Source organism: Agelaius tricolor, unplaced genomic scaffold (genome assembly GCF_023055355.1).
Source record: "Agelaius tricolor isolate 1412-34295 unplaced genomic scaffold, bAgeTri1.0.p SCAF_1, whole genome shotgun sequence".
Taxonomy (NCBI): Eukaryota; Metazoa; Chordata; class Aves; order Passeriformes; family Icteridae; genus Agelaius; species Agelaius tricolor.
Genome location: NW_027269261.1, coordinates 15,233,519 through 15,252,569, shown reverse-complemented (window position 1 = coordinate 15,252,569; position 19,051 = coordinate 15,233,519). Strand labels below are relative to the sequence as shown.

The window sequence follows — 19,051 nt, the reverse complement described above, 5'->3', positions numbered from 1 at the left end:
TCAAACAAACATTAATAATGGCAAATCAATGACATTCTGTCTGCCTAATGAGACAATAGGTTATGTTTTGCTAGTAGAGCAACATAAATATACAGCAAATACTTATGTAGCAAATTCTCCCTTTTCTGCCTATAAGGCCTTGTACTACATTGTTGACTCTGCAACAAAAGTCAAAGAGCAAAAATATTATTGATCATTTCCTTTTAGCTAAGTGTATGGAACACATAAGTATACTGTATGTTTACTTCTATTGTTTATAATGTTGTATTAAAAATGTGTAGAAAAATGCCTAAGAGCTTGAGCTGTCGAGTACAGCAGTCAGAAAGTATTTAAAGAAGAGAGAACTTGTGTAACAAAAGGGCTTTATTTTATTGATTAGAAGGGAGGTTATCCTGTTTCCCACCACTACATGCTGTCAAACCCTTAGGGTTTCTAGACCCTTTTATTTAAAATTTTTAAAGAACTGTGGGCTGAAGGAGGTTCCTTAGACCTCAAGGCCATCACAAAGAGGGTTCTGTTACCCGCTGACCTAACACAATAATCCCTGAAAAACTGAACTCCCTTGTTGTTTGCCTAAGAGGACAAAGACTATTTGAGCTAATTGAGAGTTGATCTCTACTGGACAATCTTGTTCACACTGTATTAGTCTCATGAGTCACTTTTAGTTGTAGGCTGCTGGTGAGAACTTGATGTGTTATAGACTTCTTTATCCTTTTGATAGCTTTTGTTGCTCAAAGTCATTGTCAGCTGTGCCTGCAAGCCAAAGTTTATATGCACATTTCTGTTTGTACAATCTGTCATATTTTAATTTCATCTGTCCTTCAACAACATCACATTTCATCACTGTTTGATGAATTTGACTGACTGCAAACATGAGCAACCTGTTGTAATTGAAACTAATTCACTTGTTTCATTGCTGCTGTGTTTGAATTCCACAGCACAGCTTGAGGCAAGCCTTGGAACCTTTTATGCTCCAACAAAACCTCTCTTGGATAGAACTGTGCTGGAGTACAGGGACCCCATCAGCAGATATGCAAGAAGGTTCTTCCACCACCTGCTCAGGTGAGTGACAGTTTCAGCTTCTATCAACTTAAAATTAATTGCATATTTCAATAACTACCTACTTTTATGTGGTTAACGTTTTCTAAGAGGACCACCCCTGAAAAAAATGCATTAGTTGTTAATGTTTGTTTAACTTGCACTTTGTTCCTTTCAAATAGAGTAATGCAGATAAAGTGCTATTCAGAGCTCTTCTGTCATCAATACACTTAAAATGAATCACCCTTTCCCATTTAGCTTGATAGAAAAAAAGATACCCTGCTTCTGAGAGATTAATATTCACCAACTGCTTGCAGATTAGTTATAGAAAGAACTTAGAAACTTGGAGAAAGCAGAGTTTAGAAAGATGCTAGAACACAAAAGCATGCTGCATGGTCCAGGACATTTTTGTCTTCACACGACTGAAATATGAACATTTTGTTAGTCTCACTTTTAAAATTCTCATATGTAAATTCAGCTTCCAGCAATTTTCAATGCCTTTAAAATAAGAGGAAAAATGCAGTGTTGAATTTGTCTGTGAATAGTATAGAATCATAAAATGTTTTGGGTTGGAAGGGACCATAAAGATCATCTTGTTGCAACCCAGCCACCATGGGCAGGGACACCTTCCACCAGACCAGGTTGTTCCCAGCCCCATCCAACCTGGCTTTGAACATTTCCAGAGACAAGGCATTCACAACTTCTCTGGGCAACCTGTGCCAATGCCTTATCACGTTCCCAGTAAAGAATTTCTTCCATATATCCAAACTAAATTTCCCCGCTTTCACTTTGTAGCCATTACTCCTTGTCCGACCACTGCAGTTCCTGACAGAGTCCCTCTCTGGCTTCCATGTGGGCTCCTTCAGATACTGGCAGGTTGCTATGGGGTCTTCACACAACCTTCCCTTCTCCAGACTGAGAAGCCCCAACTTCCTCACCTTGTATTCACAAGGAAGCTGCTCTGATATTAGATGAGAAATAATAACAAATTCAGTAAGAATTTATAGTACATTGCTTTTTGTTGTATTTTTTTCAACCCATTATAAATATTGATATGCAGCAGTTCAACCTTTTCACAAATATAGCTGTGATATTCCCTCTGGGAATTATCCAGTGGATAAAATAAGGAGAAATAGCCTTCTGAATAATAAAATGTTTGTAACATCTTGTTACAAACAAGGAGAAGGAGTGTAGATGGACATAGTGCAAAGACTGACAATGCACCCTTTTGCAGTGATTCATCCAGATTGTATATACATTGTCTGCATGGGCAAAGCAAGTTACTTTGATAGCATAGAATGTGCTTTTTTCCAAATCTAGAAGAAAAGTATTCAATATTGTCTTCTACATTTTGAGTCTGAAGAGGATCATCTTCTGGGTGAACAGGTCCATTCCAGTGGAGAAATTATTCCTTGTAGAAGAATGAAACAATATTTGCATAATATGTGCCAGTCTTTCACTGGAGTTTTCTTAACACACATGGCCACAACAGTGGGTACAAACTCTGTTATTGCCTTTCTCCTAGAAACCAGCAGGGAAAATGCTGTTGTGGCATGGCCAACTTGTGGCTGTGGGCCAGTTGCCTGCAGAGGACAGATGCAGGAAAAATGCCTCAGAGATTGCTGAGAGGTGTAACTCTAGTGCTCTTACATCTGCAAGAGAAAGGTGTGTTCCCTCTGACTCAGGCTTTGCTTCCAAGTGCTAGCAGGCATGCAGAGGCATGGGGCCCTGGCTGAGCTGCCAGCCCTTGAGGCTGCAGCTGAAACACTGACTCAATCCTCCTAAAACAAGAACCTTCAGTGTCAGAACACTGCCTGGACAGCGTGGGGCACAACAGGAGGTGTGCACGAGAGTCTCCTCATGTCTTTTACCTCCCACTGTAAAACAGCCCTTGAACAATGTACGGTTGTGGCAGTTTTTGGAACAAATGTGTTATTTTGCTGTTTTCCCCTTTTCAAAGGGATTTGTATTCAACCAAATCAAAGTGATAGGATCATGTGATTGCTGCAGAACAGATGGTAATGCTTAAAGCTTATCTCAGAAGACATAATCTAAGTACAAAATTAAATGTTCAAATATGGGAGATTTATCTGATAGAAAGCAAGGAAATGATGTTCAGAGCTGATCATTATTGCATTAAAGTGGCTGTGCCTTAATTGGTGTTTTCTTCCTTTTAAATGTTTTCTTAAGTGACTAGAGTGATTTAAATGTAGGCCAAGCAGAGAGAACTACAGATTTGTTGGAGAATGGTAAACCATGGTTCTGGGTGAGTGAATGCCAACCAGGCATGATGCAATGTCTAGGAGGATCATAGGGAGGCACAGTGCCCACTGATTCAGACACATGAAAGTTGCAGCTGCTGCTATTACATCTGTCTGTGATAGACTAGCAAGGCAAGGCACTCCTGCCAGCCTGATTTACAGCTGTGGATTCAGAACAGGAGAAAAGTGAGAAGGGAATTAGGCTCCTGCCTTCTTAGGTCACCATGTTATGCCCATGAGGACACTGAAAATGGGGAATTCCTCCCACTACCTGTTTGTCAGGGAAAGCAAGATCAGGTGACATGGAAGGAATACAGAGGTGCTGTTCACCACTGCAGGGAGAAAATTTGTATGGCCAAAGCTCAACTGGAGCTGAAGCTGCCCAGGGCTGTGGGAGACCATAAAACCAGGGGTTTTTAAAAAATGCATTAATAACCAAAGTCAGTGCAGTGATAGCATCAGCCTGTTACAGGGTGGGGATGGTCACCTCACAAACAGGGCCATAAAGCAAAGATGTTTAATGCTTTCTTTGTCTCTGTCTTCAATACCAATGATGGGGTAAGGGGCTCCCAGTGCCCCGAACTGAGCCCTGAGGACCATTCCAGTGCTCCAGCTGCACCCCCATGAGGCTGTGGGGCCTGCTGGGATTCATCTGAGAGCACTCCAGGAGCTGGCTGATGTCATTGTGAGGCCTGTCTCCATGATTTTTGAATTGGCTTGGGAATCTGGAGAGGCCACAGCTAACCAGAAGCTGGCAAACAGTGTCCCAGTTTTCAAGAAGGATAAGAAGGATGACCCTAGAAACTTCAGGCCTGTGACATTCACTTCAGTGACTGGTAAATTATGGGGAGGATTATTCTGGGAGGTATTGAAAAGCACCTGAGGGACAAAGCATTCCTCAGTCGCAGCCAGCACAGCTTCATGACAGGAGAGTGCTGCTCAAACCTGATTTCCTTTTATGGCAGGGTAACCCACCCAGCTGATCAAGAGAAGCCAGTTATTGTTAATGCTTTTGGATTCCAGTAAAGCTTTTGATACTGTCTCTCATGGGATCCTTCTGGACAAAATATTCATCCCCCAGCTGGATAAACACATCCTGGGATGGGTGAGCTCACAGCTGGGACACAAAGGGTTACAGTGAATGGGGTGACATCAGACTGGGGACCTGTCACTACTGGGGTTCTGCAGGGCTCCATCCTTGGCCCTGTGCTCCTCAACATCTCCATAAATAACCTGGACACAGGACTGGAGGGACACTGAGCCAGTTCACAGACAATACACAAGGGAGAGGAGCTGTTGGCTCCCTCCAAGTCAGGGAGATGGTGCAGAGAGGCCTCAGCAAATGAGAGGACTGGGCAGTCACCAACCACATGAAGTTTAACAAGGGCAAGTGGCAAATTCTGCACCTGGGATGGGGCAGCCCTGGATGTACAGCCTGGGGAATGAGAGGCTGGAGAGCAGTGCCATGGAAAGGGACCTGGGGATCCTGGTTGATGGAAAGCAGTGCCCTGGCAGACAGAAGGTCATTTGGTTCAGTCCGCCTGGAGAAGAGGAAACCAAGGGAAGACCTCATTGTGGTCAGCATTCTCATGAGGGGGAGTGGAGAGTCAGGCACTGATTTCTTCACTCTGGTGACTGAATCTGTGGGAAGGGCCTGAAGATGTGCTGGGAGAGGGTTAGGTTGAATATTAGGAAGGGGTTTTTCACCCAGAGAGTGCTTTTACACTGGAACAGGAACTCCCCAGGCAGTGGTCACAGCACCAAGCCTGACAGAGCTCAAGGAGTGTTTGGACAGTGCTTGCAGGCACAGGATGTGATTCTTGGAGCTGACCTGTGCAGGGCCAGGAGCTGGACTTTCATGATCCTTGTGGGTCTCTTCTAACTCAGGATATTAGATGTTTCTATGATTCTATTATTTGATTTATTCACTTTTTTACCCTTTTTCATTTAGCACTGAATACTTGCAGGCTAATTACAAATAGCTAATGTGTCTCTTCAGAGTGATTTTTTTCATCACAACGGATGTGTCTGTATGACCAAACCAGAAGACTTGGATGCAGAAGCCCAGTAAACTGAGATTGTAAACTTGATGCAGCATTAGAGGACATTTGTTACTCTCTTGTGAGTGTGAGGAGACTAAAGCAAAGTGATCATTTGGTAGCCTAGTGCAGCAAATGGAGGAAGCATAGTGCTTTCTAAACTATGTGCAGTAAAATTGTGGCTGATATTCAAAAAGTATTTCTTGGCACGGAGCAGACCTTTTGCAGTTCATTTGGGCTTCAGAAAAAGCAAGCAGCAGATTCACATAAGTTAAACCTAGAAGACAAGGAACTAAGGAGAAGAGCTCAGAGGTCTGGTAGGAAGAGTCAGAGAAGTGGGGTTAGGAGCATGAGCAAAAGACAAAGTGTTGGGGACAAAGGTCTGAAGGCAGGTGTGGGAATGTACAGTGTCCTACAAGAAGGGCAGAATGGCAGCACAGAGCCAAATGGGAGAAGACAGCTTAGGATGTGTGTGGTGGGCTGTGGAGGAGACCAGACATATCAGGGATGGACAGGGAAGGGCGGAGTCTTTCATACAAGATTAAAACATTAAAATGCTTAAATATTTCAAGATCTAAATCTGAAAAATGTTCATATAAACAAAAGGTTTCACCCCAGTCTTCAGCTTTCCTTTGAATACCCCACCAATCTGCCTTAAGCCTTTTTAGAAGGACCAGCTCATGGGAGAGAAATATTAATTCATTCTACATGCTGAGACAGTCTTTGACCTGCCTACTGAATCTGCCAAAAAAGTTCCATTTATTGTTGTTCTCTTAAAGATGTGAGTGTCTGTGTTTACTAGAACTGAGAAATACAGTTACCTTTCCAGAAGGGCTATCCTCACCTAGTAAAAACCATGTGCCAGTGATTTTACTCTTTACTGTAGGCCAAAAGGTTGTATGTTCAGTTGAAAATAACTGGGGACATCCATTTTCACATTTTCAAGGAGATTATAGTCTTATCTATTTTTCTACCATCAATGAGGTCAGTTTCTAGAAAATGCTGAATGCAGTGATGGGAGATTCCCTTTTTAGGCATGAGGGCACTTTAGAAAGAAGATGCCTCATCCAAGCTGCGATGGGCAAAGGAACATTGACAGCACAATTGAAACAGATTGCAATTAGAAGGAAGGAAAATTCTTTGCAATATATTGGATTCAGCCATGTTATTTGTATCCATCATTATAAAAGCTAAGTTCTTAAATTTGCAAACCACACATCATCTTCAGCTTCCACTAAAATAGAAGCTTAGAGCTTTGGAGGCCCTGAATGTAAAATAGGGAATACCTCCAAAAACAAGCATTCAGTATACAAAATTAAAATTAAAGGCCTCTTAATTATATGCCAGGGATCCATTACAACAGTATTTATGGAATGAATAATTATTTTACCTCTAAATCCTTATCTATAATTAAAAAATACAGGAACTGAATTACAAGTACAGAAATGTGTCTTAGGTGTTCCTTGCCACTTCAGTAGCACTCTGGTATTTCATTATGATGTCACTGCTTATAATAATATAACGCATTATATCATTATGTAAAATGTCGAGCAGAGGTGGATTTATTGGGAAGCCTTGGGGAGCTGTAACCTCCTTTTTTGCCCCCACCCTTTTGCTAGGTGTATTTGTGTGCTGGGGGAGTGGCTGCAGCACCTTCTGTCTCTGTCTCACAGCCTCATGCAGCCGTGCAGGGAACACGGAATGGGACAGAACCATTTTTCACTCGTTAACTGTGGCATCGCTGACTCATGGCTTAGCTTCACTCTGATCAAGCATTTGTAAATTGTACTTGTCATATTTTCTAATGCATGAAATTATCTTGTTTGTTTGACACGGACACACTGGCACAAGCACACGCCTGCTCTGTTGTGTTCCATTTTTTGAGTGAGAAAGCAGGGCTAGAAAGTAAAGTCTGAAATGCAGCGCAGGAGTTGCAGAATTAAGATGCAGCCACAGTTCTGCGGTTCTGCTCTGCCCTTTCCTCCTTTATAATTTTGATTTGTGTTTGTGAATACCCAGTTTAAGGATTTTCTTTTTTTTTCCCCTACATGGAAAAATACTAAGATTCAAAACCACTTGCACCTTTAAATCTGATAATTTCATTAAGAGAATGTAATTTGGTTTTTTTCCCCCCATAGTACAAATATGTTTAACTACAAAGCAAAGCTTTTTTGTAAATAACAACATAATGCTTTTCATCATTCAAGAGAAAGGTGCAACTCTGATCACATTCCCTGGTAGAATTTTGGATGGATTCATGAAAGATTCTCCTTTATATGAATCCAAAAATGAGAACCTCCACCATGTTTTTACTTTTGCTGTTTTCATTCCTTCACAAATCTCAGAAGTGTTTTACTCTTCACAGTGTTCCATGTAAGATGCTATTGGGTAAATGCAAAAACTTGTCCTCATATTGAGCAGAACATTCATCAAGTGCTATTACTTTGCACACAGGACTTGATAGGTCTCCTTTGTAAATAAACATTCTTAAAGAAGATGAGAAGGTAAGTGGTCATTAGCATCAGGGGAGACCTGCTTCCAACCACCACTGATCTTTATGAATCACTTTACTATTCAAGAGTTCTGAAGTGCACTTCTATACTAGACATGATGCCTGGACACAGACAGTTATCACTTAAGTCCAAGACAGCCTTTGAAAAGCTAAAATAAAGCTCTTTTGCCCTGCAGGTATATCACTAATGCAGTACTAACTACCCATTGGTAAGCAGGTTCCCGTATCACTACACTGCAATCTCCAAAGTAGATATTCGCTGTGAGTATTTCCATCCTAAATAGGACCCTAAATCAAAGGTGAAAAAAATGCCTCAGCTTCATAGGAATAGTTCTCAATCCCATCTGCTGCCAACTGTATGGAACTGAGAGACAGAGTGAGCAAAGAGCTTTTATGATCCTTTTTAAGAGCACCCCAGAAGTAGAATTATAATTACGTTGGTACATAGTGTGTCACAAAATATGTATAAACATTAATGATGACATGGTTGAGGACTAAGAATGTCTTTTATATTCATAAGGTAACCTATTAGGCATTAAATTATGCCTTCAGATAAAATGATCATTGATGGCAGTCAGGTTCTCTGTGGTGGCCACATGAACAGAATTCATCTCTATGGGAGAAAGTTCAGTAGTAGCATTTTCACTAAAGTAGCACCTTCTGGAGAGGACTTTGAAGAGTCATTTTTTGTCATCTTTTGAAAAACGATCAAAACCAAAGGTTTTCATATTACCACAGCACTGATAAATGAGAATTTATATTGCTGTGATGGAACTACACATGAAAAGATTCCCCTGGTCATGCTTCTTGACCTGTTTTAGAAACAAGAAATAAAGTCACCTATTTAATGGAACTACGTTATTTTTGCAGTTAAAGAGGTTAAAGATCTCATAAAAAGTTTAGACTGTCTTTGCGTCAGTCCTATGTTGTTAATGATTTCTTTTCTTAAACTAGTCCCAACACAGTTTTCAATTTCAGTCATACTTTGATGCTACAGGAATGACTCTAGGATTTAATTCTCTGGCAATGATTACAATGTAAGAAATAATGAGCAAAATATTGGGGTGGAGGGACAACGAATTACATGACATAATTGCTTGAGAACAAAATGCCATGAAGATAAACCATGACAAATCGCTCAGAGATTTGGGCAAGATTTGCTGCTCAACCTAATGGGAGAGACATTGCTTGGAGGATAGGAAGAATGGCACCTTAGACACACTTAGAGCAGCCCCAGAGCTGCTGTAATCTGGAGCCACTTTGCACAGCCAGCAGCAGATGCAGTTTGGTGGCCCAGAGTGCCAGAAGTCATCCAGTTCTCTGCTACGTCCCCACCCATGGGTCTGCACTAGAAAAAAGGAACACAAAATAGCTACACTGGACTGATATTGTTTGTGCCAAATCTATTCCCACATGCTGGTTAATCTGACTTTGATATTGCTACTTTCAGAAGCTGAGCCCACATTGAGACCACTGTTGTGTTGTGTAACTGATAATCTGCCCTCGTAAGGAGCCTTTTTCCTGCTGTACCAGCTGTGCAATTTTCCTGAAATCTTGAGGGCTTTGGGCATACACTGACTGCAGAAACAATGCAAATATATCATATTTTTGGACAAACCTCTCAAAAATTAGTTCTTAGCAACATATCTCCATCCTTAGCAGCTGTTGTAAGCCTTCCCAGGTCATCAGTTTCTCCCTCTCCATCAACTCCACCTAGTCACTAATAGCATCTTCTTTTAGAGTGACACTCAAAAATCCCTAATTTGAGGTCCTGATCAAGAACTGATTTATTTTTTTCTTTGAAGTTTTTCCAGATCAATTCATGCCTCATCTCTCTACCAAGGCACTTTTTCTCCATTCATCTTCAAAGTCTTCCTGAGCCCCACCATTACACCTCCCTTTACTGTATGTGGATCATCTGGCAATATTCTGTTGTGAACTCAGCTCATCAGATCAGACTTTTCTCTCACTCTCTCAGAGTTTTTTCTGACTTTTCTCCCATTTCCATCCAGTGTCCTGCAGGAAGAGCTAACTGAATAGTCAGACAGCCCTCGGCTTCCTGTCTTCCAATGCAGATCTGTCTTTTATGGTTCTTCAGAACCCAAGAGCCTATGAAGGAAAGAACACCAAAAGGAAAATTTAGAAAAAAAGTCAGCAAAAGCCATTTGTCCAGTAAATGGATGTAGTGTCTTGAGGGTGCACCTCTCATGCCTTAATAATGTAGAATTTATATGTCCTACATGCTCATCTGGGCTTCCTCTGTAGTTAGGATAAAGACATGGGCACCCAAAGGATGAGTAATCCCATTGAAGGGAGATATCTCAGATAAGCATGAAGAGTCAAACGTCAGTGCCTATCCCTACCAATTAACTACAAAAGGAGCCTACCTAATTAGCTTAAATTAGCCATGTAAAGGTAAGCTGTTTGAAGATAAATGGAATGATTTGCACTGTAAATGTCTAGCTCCTGTATCACATTATTACTGGCCAGTTAACAGAAAGATCTTGGATGCTCAGATAGTTTCTGTAATAGAATGAGAGAGGCACATAGACTAAAAAAAATATATATCAAGAAAGTTTTACAAAAAGATACAAAAAGCAGACAGGCATGTAGAGCTCTTTAAAAATCTCCTTTTGCCCAGTTGGCCAAGATAGGAGAGAATAGGGATGTTTCTTGGTTTACACTGGTAAGTGTTGAAGTATCAACTAGAGATAGATAAATAGTAATATATGACCAGCACTAGGTAAAATTAATTCAAAATTTCTAAAGCAAGTAAAGGATAAAACATCTGAAATACTGTGGTGTGAAACCTCACATTTAGAATGACCTTAGTACCTGAGGACAAAAACAGGAAAAATATTAAGTTAGTTTTCAAAATGATCTGGAGAGACCTTGGAGAACTATGCCCTGTAAGTCCAGCCTCTGTACCAGTGAAATTAGCAGAAACTATGTTTTAAAAATGTGTGAACATACAGACAAATAACATATTGGGGGAGAGTCAGCAGGATTTCTGTAAAGGCAAGTCACATCTCAAAACTCAAATTCTTTGATGTCAGCAATCATGTGAGTAATAGCTATCCAGCTGCTCCTGATGAAAGTTTGACCATTGAAGACCTTTTTGGAAAGTCTCTCACCAATATGTCTTAAAGAAACTAAGCTGCCACAGGATTAGAGGAAAGCTTCCCTTTCACAGATAAGTAATTAATTAAAAGGTAAGAAAGAGAGTAAGAGTAAATGGTCAATTGTCATGGAGGTCACCAATGGAAATTATAAGTATAGCAGATCTGTTCTTGTAAGTAACCTGGCAAAGGAGCAGACAGTGAGCTGCCAGCATTTGCTAATGCCACTAAATTATTAACACTAGTAAAGATAGGACCTGCTGTGAAGAGCAGCAAAAGGGCTTCACAGGATGCAATGACATAGTGTCAAAATTGAAGGTAAAATTCAATGTAAATAAATTCAAAGTGAAGCGCTTTGTACACAGTGGTGTTTGACTCCAAACTTCATGTGTAACCTGATGCAATCTGAGCTCAACATTAGTCTGGAAGAAGACTTTGGTCCTATAACTCTACAGCTATAAAAGAGTTCAGTGCTCAGCTGAAGTACAAAAAGCACATTGCAAACTAGGAATTCTTAGAAAATAACTAGACAAGAAAACAGTGAACTTCAGTACACCTGAATTTTGTGTGTAGTTTTGGAGTCCCACAATCTGTAAAAGGATATAGTAGAACTCAAAAAGGTTTAGGAAGGGCAGTCAGGATGATTAAAGGCATGAAACAGCTTTAGTGAAAGGAATGGCTAAATAGACTAGAACTCCTCAACCTAAAGAGGAGCAGCAGAGATAGAGATCTATTAAATTGTGAGTGTTAGGGAGAAAGAGCTCAGTAAATGACTGCTCACTGCTTCTTCTAATACAAAAAATAGAGGTCATCAAGCAAAGCTAACACGTGGCCATTTCAAAATATAGTGATTCTTCACATAACATATAATTAAAATATGAACCTCCTTACCACAGGATGTTGTGGATGCTAAAATTGTATGTGAGTTCAAAGGCAAGGTTCAGAGAAGAGGAATTCACTGAGGAACACCAGCCTGGAAACCACCTCTGGCTCAGCAAATCCCTGAACCACAAATTGTTGGAGACTGGGAGACTACTTAAGGAAGTATCACCATATGCTTGCCCTGTTCTAATATTCTCTCCCAGCTAATGGGAAGGGATTAGGTCAGGAGTGCCTTCAGTCTCAGCAAAAGGCTGTTTCTCTAATTTATGTTCTGGACATGATGCTGTGCAGAAAAAGCACATCAGACTCAATAGTTTTCCATTTGCTCCCTTAAAAATGTGCCAAAATTCATAAAAAGTTCAAGACAATATCTTGTCTGTCTCCTCCATGACTGTATTTGCTGCAATGGAGCTGTTATGTGTGGGAATTGTATGAACATTACTACTGCATTATTTTATTATAAAGAAATAATTTGGTTATTGACAATCATAGATGGAAAAGGTAAATATTCTCTAATGGATCCATAATTCAGCAAATTATTCAAAATTTGGCCCTGCACCATGATTCTGTAAGTAGATATTTATCTTTAGGCAGCCAGCTTTAGAAAATATTGAGTTAATGTGTTTTCTCTGAGAAGTCTTAGCACTAAAAAAGTACATCTTATCCAATGTCAGGCATGAGGGAGAATTGGCCCTGTACCTCATAGAAAGCTAAGGAGGAAAAGGGCCTGTTCATCTTAACTTTAATACCAAATTTCCATCTGCTGCAGCTCAAAATTGCAGAGATATCACATGTACACAATAGGGATTTATTATAAAGGCAGCAACTCATCCTTAACCACAGCAATGATACTGGGCCTCTGTTATATAGCTGTCTTTAGTGTGTAGACATGCTGATATGTTTGCTCAATAAAATCCAGCTTTCAAGACATACTGTTAAGTTTACATGATCACCAGAGTGAGAGGGATAAAGCTGGAAAAGAAGAAAAGCAGAAGCGAATTAATGCAATAAAGGCTAGGATTTAACAGACAGGGTTGAGTAAAATAAGTGTGAAACAACAGGTGTCACTGACTCTTATCAGCATTTTTAATTAACACCTGTTTTTAGCCCAGAGTACTTTGGAAGAGTATGTTGGAGTGTGTCTGTCTTTAAAGATAAAGATACGCTGTTGAGAAGTTCCTAAGTAGTGAGAGGTTGGAGGAATGAAGAGGTTTGGGGGTGGGGGAAGCCTCTGTTTGCTGGGTGGTGTTAGTTGCAGCTTAGAGAAACCTGAAGGAAAGCCACGATGATAAAATTGCAAGGTAGGGAAATACTGCTATGGCAACAAAATATATGCTCTCTTGAAGGAAAATGAGTATGAAAAAAGAAATAAGGAGTGTAGGAAATTGAAAGGAAGTACAGATTACAATAAAAGACAGGATCTAGTTTTAAAATACACAAATTGTAATAGTTTCAATTTATGTAATAATATTTTATGATAGTAATCAATTCCTGTTATCCAGACTTTTATGGCACCTGCTCTGGAAAACTTTGGAGCACTTGTCAGGTGTGAAAGAATTCTCATTCACAGTAGGAAGGGGGTGCAGTCATCCTTTTCAGTGGCCTATCCTGCAAGAACCCAAGCCAACGTGAATGACCAGCATGACATGGGAAGTGTGTGGCATAAATGTTCATAGAATCAGGATCTTTAAACAAATGTTTCCTCAGTGTAGGTATGAGGCAGTTCCAGAGTGTTACAGTAGTGCTGGTTTATAATTAATTTGAGCAAATTTCAACAAATAAATGACATATCCTTCTTTATGCCTAGACCCACTGCTTTTTCTAGAATATTTCATATACCTAAACTATTTCTTGCTAAGTATGTATTTTAAAGGTTTAAATGATCCCTTATTATTGAGCTACTTCATTCAAAAATTAACTTGGTTCACTTGAAAAACTGACTCAAAATTTTGTCCTGAGAAGAAGTGTGTAAGGCAGAGTCATCTGAACTATTTCACTCAAAAATACATATGGGTTTCCTAGAGCAGAATATCATTCTGAAAGATAGGAATCACATACAAAGATTATTAACTTTTTTATGGTTGGTTTGGGAATGACCTCAAGATTCACAACCAGTTAAAGCCCTCAAGGGCTTTCTCTGGCCAGAGAGTCATTCTGTCTGGCTCCTCTTATTAGCTTTCTCTTTCTTCCTATTTTTTAATTTGGTTTGCTTGTTTGCTTTCTTGCTTCAAACCAGAGGGTACCCTTTGATGGGAAGGGCATTCAGTTCTATGCCCAAAAATCTATAAAGTTATGGGTGGACTTCCTTTAGGTCAGAGATATGTAACTTGACAGTATCTTTCAAGTGACTGAAATTTTGGGTGCCTTGAGATACCTGTATTTTTGTATTTGTATACTGGATTTTCTCATGGTTATTCACTGACTTACCTGAGACCTATTTGTGTATGACCTTTGAAAGGTTCCATAAGGGATTTCTTTTTAAACGAGTCACTCAGGCCACAAATCCAGCACTTCACTTAACATGCCCATATTTAGGGCCCATGGAAAATTATAGGTCATAAACCCATGCATTAATGCTTTGCTAAATCTCGGCCTGAAGGGATGTATAGATTATGCCTGGACAACTTTTAGAGCTCCTGCATCTAAAATACAATTTAGGATACAATTTAGGAGATTATCCCCTTGACTCCACACACATAGACCCAGTGGCTGTTTCTCCATTAGCCTTTGGTGTGCTCTGCAGCACTTTCTCTTCGTCGGTATCTTAGAAGGTAACAAGGCTGTGAACCTTCGTCAGAGGTTTGTGTCCTGTTCAAAGAAGCTCATAACCTAAAAGCATTGTGGCATAATAACAGCAGGTTGGCAAAATAATACTGCTGGCATCTCAGAGGGTGGAGCTTTCCAATGCACCCATTGATCCTTCTGCCACTTCCCTACTAACTTCCAGAATCATTAGGAAATCTCAGCCAATTTAACAGAGGGTAGAAGTCTCAGAAATAAGCAAATGCCTGCAAGTTTTGTGAAAATCAGCAACCAGTTGGGGTTAAATAGAATGCAGGAGGTTATCTGTGTCCCAAAAAGCTACAGTGAAAATTCAGCAGATAGAAGTTCTGCCAATCAAGACCCATGCTGCGGAACACCAAGCGTGGTCCACATGGCCTCTCGTTCAAACCTCGGTTGGGAGGGGGCTGTGGATGCCCTGCTGGGAGAAGGACAGTGTTGTCTGGATGATGTTCTGGCAGGGAACTTTTGGGAGCAGGAAGAGTTACTGTGCTGAGCCTGTGTAGGAGGAAGCGGAAAATAGGTGCTTTGGAGAGTTCCTGGTCTTCAGGCTGCATTCAGTTTTCTACAATCACCTTATTTAAAATAGGGCATCCTACTGAACTCATTAGGGTAAAATCATTTTGAGTTTTGCTTGACTTTTGCTTAAAGTGAGTTTCTTTGGTTGGTTTTCTGTGTTTTTTTTAAGAAATGTGAGATCTTGATGTATTTATTCCTGTCCAGGAACTCTTAAGTACCACTTTTTCAGCATTCAATATAAAATGCAGGATATAAACCTTTGACTAATACTATACTTTATATACAATGGATTACACAGCAATCTAAGTCTTCAGAATTTACTGAAAATTTACATTAAAGGGTCTCATTGGAGCTCAATAGAATTTCAGGGTTGTCATTTTAAGGACCATTACACATGAGAATTTTTCCTTTGAAATATATAAGTCCTTTTAGCCCTGGTTTTGTAAATAGGCTCTGAAGCTGACATAGAGCTACATGCCTAAATCAGTGTTGTGGTCAACAGTTGGTAAAAAACTAATCTGTCCCATTTAAATCAGCCACTTAGCAACCCAGCCACGCAATTTTTAGGTTCTTTAACCTGATAATCTCTAATTATTCTGGATTGGAATTGCAACAGAACGGAGTTCAGAGTCATTTTGCAGATGTTATTCTTTTTTTAATATTGTCTAATTTAAAAGGAAAATATTTCAGATAATAACAACATATTTGAGGGGGAAAAAAGCATGAAAACCATTTCTGTTCCAAAAATTGCTGATATGAGAATTTATGAGGAAACAGCTCCTTTTATGAATAATTATTATTATTGTGTTTAAGAAATGGGCAAGATGCCTAGAAATTGAATGAAAGAATGAGCTATTAAATTGAAATATTAAATGAAATAACTGAATTAAAAGTGATCATGTAAACCCAGCAGTAAATGTTGGGAGCTGTAGCTGATTGAACATATTTTCATCATCTGTTTTGTATGCTTAAATACAATTGCTTGATGTAAGTAAACACTTGATTGATATTCTGAATACTTTAAAATCTGCATATGCATCATGGAATACTGAACAATTAAAACTTAATTTCAGTGTAGTTTGATTACATGTAAATTATTTCAATATTCATTTTTTCCTGTTCTGTTTGCTCAGTGCATATTTAATATCCACTTTTTGAATGCATATCACTCTTGATTGGACTGTGAGATGAGGAGGACTCTGAAATTTCTTCCATTAAAAAGGATTGCCTTATAAATATTATTTGTGCCAGAGCTCTTCCCCTGCAGATTATTTTCTAAATGTTGTGTACTCTTATTGAAGACAAGGCAAAAGCTGCTGCAGCCCTCCTTTATCAGCCCAGCACAAGGAATATGCTTACATGGTCGATGAGCATGTCTAAGAAGGCTTGTTGGTTGTAACTAGTCCCTAAAGAAATGTTTCCATCTTTCCTGCACTATATTGCTTGCCTGCATGAGCTCCCTCTCCCTTCCCTTCCTCCTCCCTCCACGTGATTTTTATTTTATTTTCCTGGTTCTTGGAGGTCTTACAAGACACTTGAATATTATGGTTAAATATTACAAGTATTTTCAAGTTGACCATTTTCAGTCTGAAAAATGTATTTCTATCTTTAAGTGACCACATTCAATTTAGGACATGTGGAATACAGATGAAAATATTTTGCCTTTTTACATATTTGTAGAACATTTTCTAAAGACCAAAAAGACTTCTTGTCCCTTCTCTGCAGGCTGCAATCCATACACATTTTTTTGATCAACAGTGTGTCAAATTACAGTATTTCTGAACATCCAACAGAAGGAAATCCCAGGTATTTCTCTTATTCTTATTCTCTTATTATTTATGCCAGTGAACAGAATAGCCTTTCTGAAGTTACAGATAACATCATATTTTTTATTAGGTATATATTTTATTTAATTTTAAAATAAAATTATTTCCTGGCATCTTTTCAGTTAGGTCATATTCCCAAAATACAGGCAGGCAGCAGGTTTGTCATTTCACCATGGAAGGCAAGTCTGGATTCCTCTCTGCCTTGACCATTTTTGACCTACATACCTGTTGTTATATTAGTCCCATTTCCCTTGATTTCCTTGTCCATACTAACGGAAATTTTTATACTTTTTTAGAATGCATACAGAAATGCATATAATAACAGCATTCTTTAGTTATGTGAGAATTTGAAGTTAATATTGTATCTACTAAATGGTTTGCAGGGAAGTGTTTTCCTGTGTGTCCTACATAGTTAATTGCAGTTTTAGAGTTCTAATCTTGAAGGTCGTATTTCTGTTGCCTGTCATTTTGACCAAACAAGTGGCTGAACTTCATGGTTTGCAGGTGGATTTCCTTATCTCTCTTTTTCAAGAGACATAAGTCTTGATTGCTGGAGTTATTGTGAACCAAGCAATAAGGGGCAAGGAGGAGCAGGGGGTGGGAAGACACTGTTCAGCACCAGGGCCCTGGAGATTCCATTTTAGAGAGCAAATACTGTACCTGCTGACTGTAGCACAAGAACAAAAGGGGGAAGGTTTTACTTGGGGGGTATTTTGTTTGTTTGAGAAGCTGATAAACTGTTAAGTGAGTGTGCTAACAATAGTAAGAGGTCTTCCTAGGATAAAGCCTGCTTATAAAACAGACATTATTAGCTTGAGGTTGGTCTCATGCTATATAGACCTCTCTCTAATGGTTTCCGTACATTAAAACCAACAAAACTGTCATAACAAAGGGTTTCAGAATAATAGTTATCTTCTTGTAAAGTTAGGTTAAAAAATGCTGGATATTCCTTACTGATTTAATACTTTTGGCCTAAGTAAAGCAAAAAAAACCTTGTCACTCTTCTTTGTAACATCTGCCTTCTTTTAAAGCAATTCATTTTATAATAGTTCATGAAGCAACTGTGACTGTTATTTGCAACACTCTTGGTTTGTGAAGAGAATTTCTTAGATAGTCTTTTTTCCCCTCTTTTTGTTTTCCTTAGTACAGATCTGAAAATAATGAGTTAATGTCACACTTTTATGAATAGGGGCCATGAGACTGAAGTATGTACGTTGATTAAAGGAAAAATAATTGAAATCTTTGTGAAACTGCAAAGAAATTGCAGCTTAAGGCCATGATTCTGTTCTGCAAGTCAGTCAAATGAGAAAGTTATTTTATATTTTTTTGGTTGCAGGCATTTTTTCCTTGGCTAAAGCAAATGTCATTCAAATAGTCTATATAGTGATAACTTTGGAAATACAAAATAATGATATAGACATTCTTTTTAGCCAGTCATATTGCTGGTTTCTGTTCAGTTCCCATTTCCCCTCTAAGTACTAAGAATGTATATTTAATCCATAATGGAAAAAAAAAAGCTAGGAAAAAAATATAAGCATGATAGCTGTTCAAGACACACATATTTTAACATTTACTTATTTTTCTTAATTAAAGTATAGCTTCAAAAGCATCATTGCAAAACCATGTATTTTGATGAAAAATCTGTCATAGGAATGATGCTGAAAACTTCAGATACACAGACAGGCATGAGAAAGTGGGGGTGCACTGCCTGTTCCCTGGCGATCAAGAGGTTAACTTTAATTCCCCTCCCTTCCCCTCCCTTAAACTGGTTCTGTGAGGAGGGCTGCAAATTAGTACTTGGAAGGCACAGCAGGGAGATTAGCTTTAGGGAGGGAAGCGCTCCCCACTCCAGCTCTTAGGAACCTCACCTGGAGAGTGCATTTCCTTTTTTACTTAAGCTAACATATTATGCCTTCTTGTCACGAATGTTATTCCTTGAGGAAAAGTCCTCTCTGGTTCTATCTTGCAATCTGATGAATCATTCCAAGTGTGTGGTAGAAGAGAGGAGAGAGATAAGGCTGTAACAGGAGGGAGCCAGGAAACCGCTGAGGCCGTGGCCGGGAACAGGAATCCT

The 19,051-nt window shown here is 39.3% G+C and overlaps 1 protein-coding gene across 7 annotated transcripts in view; it reads left to right on the top strand.

The window, feature by feature from the left end:
* Positions 1–19,051, top strand: part of WDPCP (WD repeat containing planar cell polarity effector) — a 148,169-nt gene that overhangs the window by 81,847 nt on the left and 47,271 nt on the right. For all 7 annotated transcript variants that reach the window (XR_011678834.1, XM_071424525.1, XM_071424498.1 and 4 more), the window contains one exon: positions 939–1,062. Coding sequence is in view for 6 of the 7 variants with exons in the window: in XM_071424525.1 (XP_071280626.1) it covers positions 939–1,062 (124 nt within the window). In the remaining variant the exon portion in view is untranslated. The remainder of the gene's footprint in view (positions 1–938; positions 1,063–19,051) is intronic.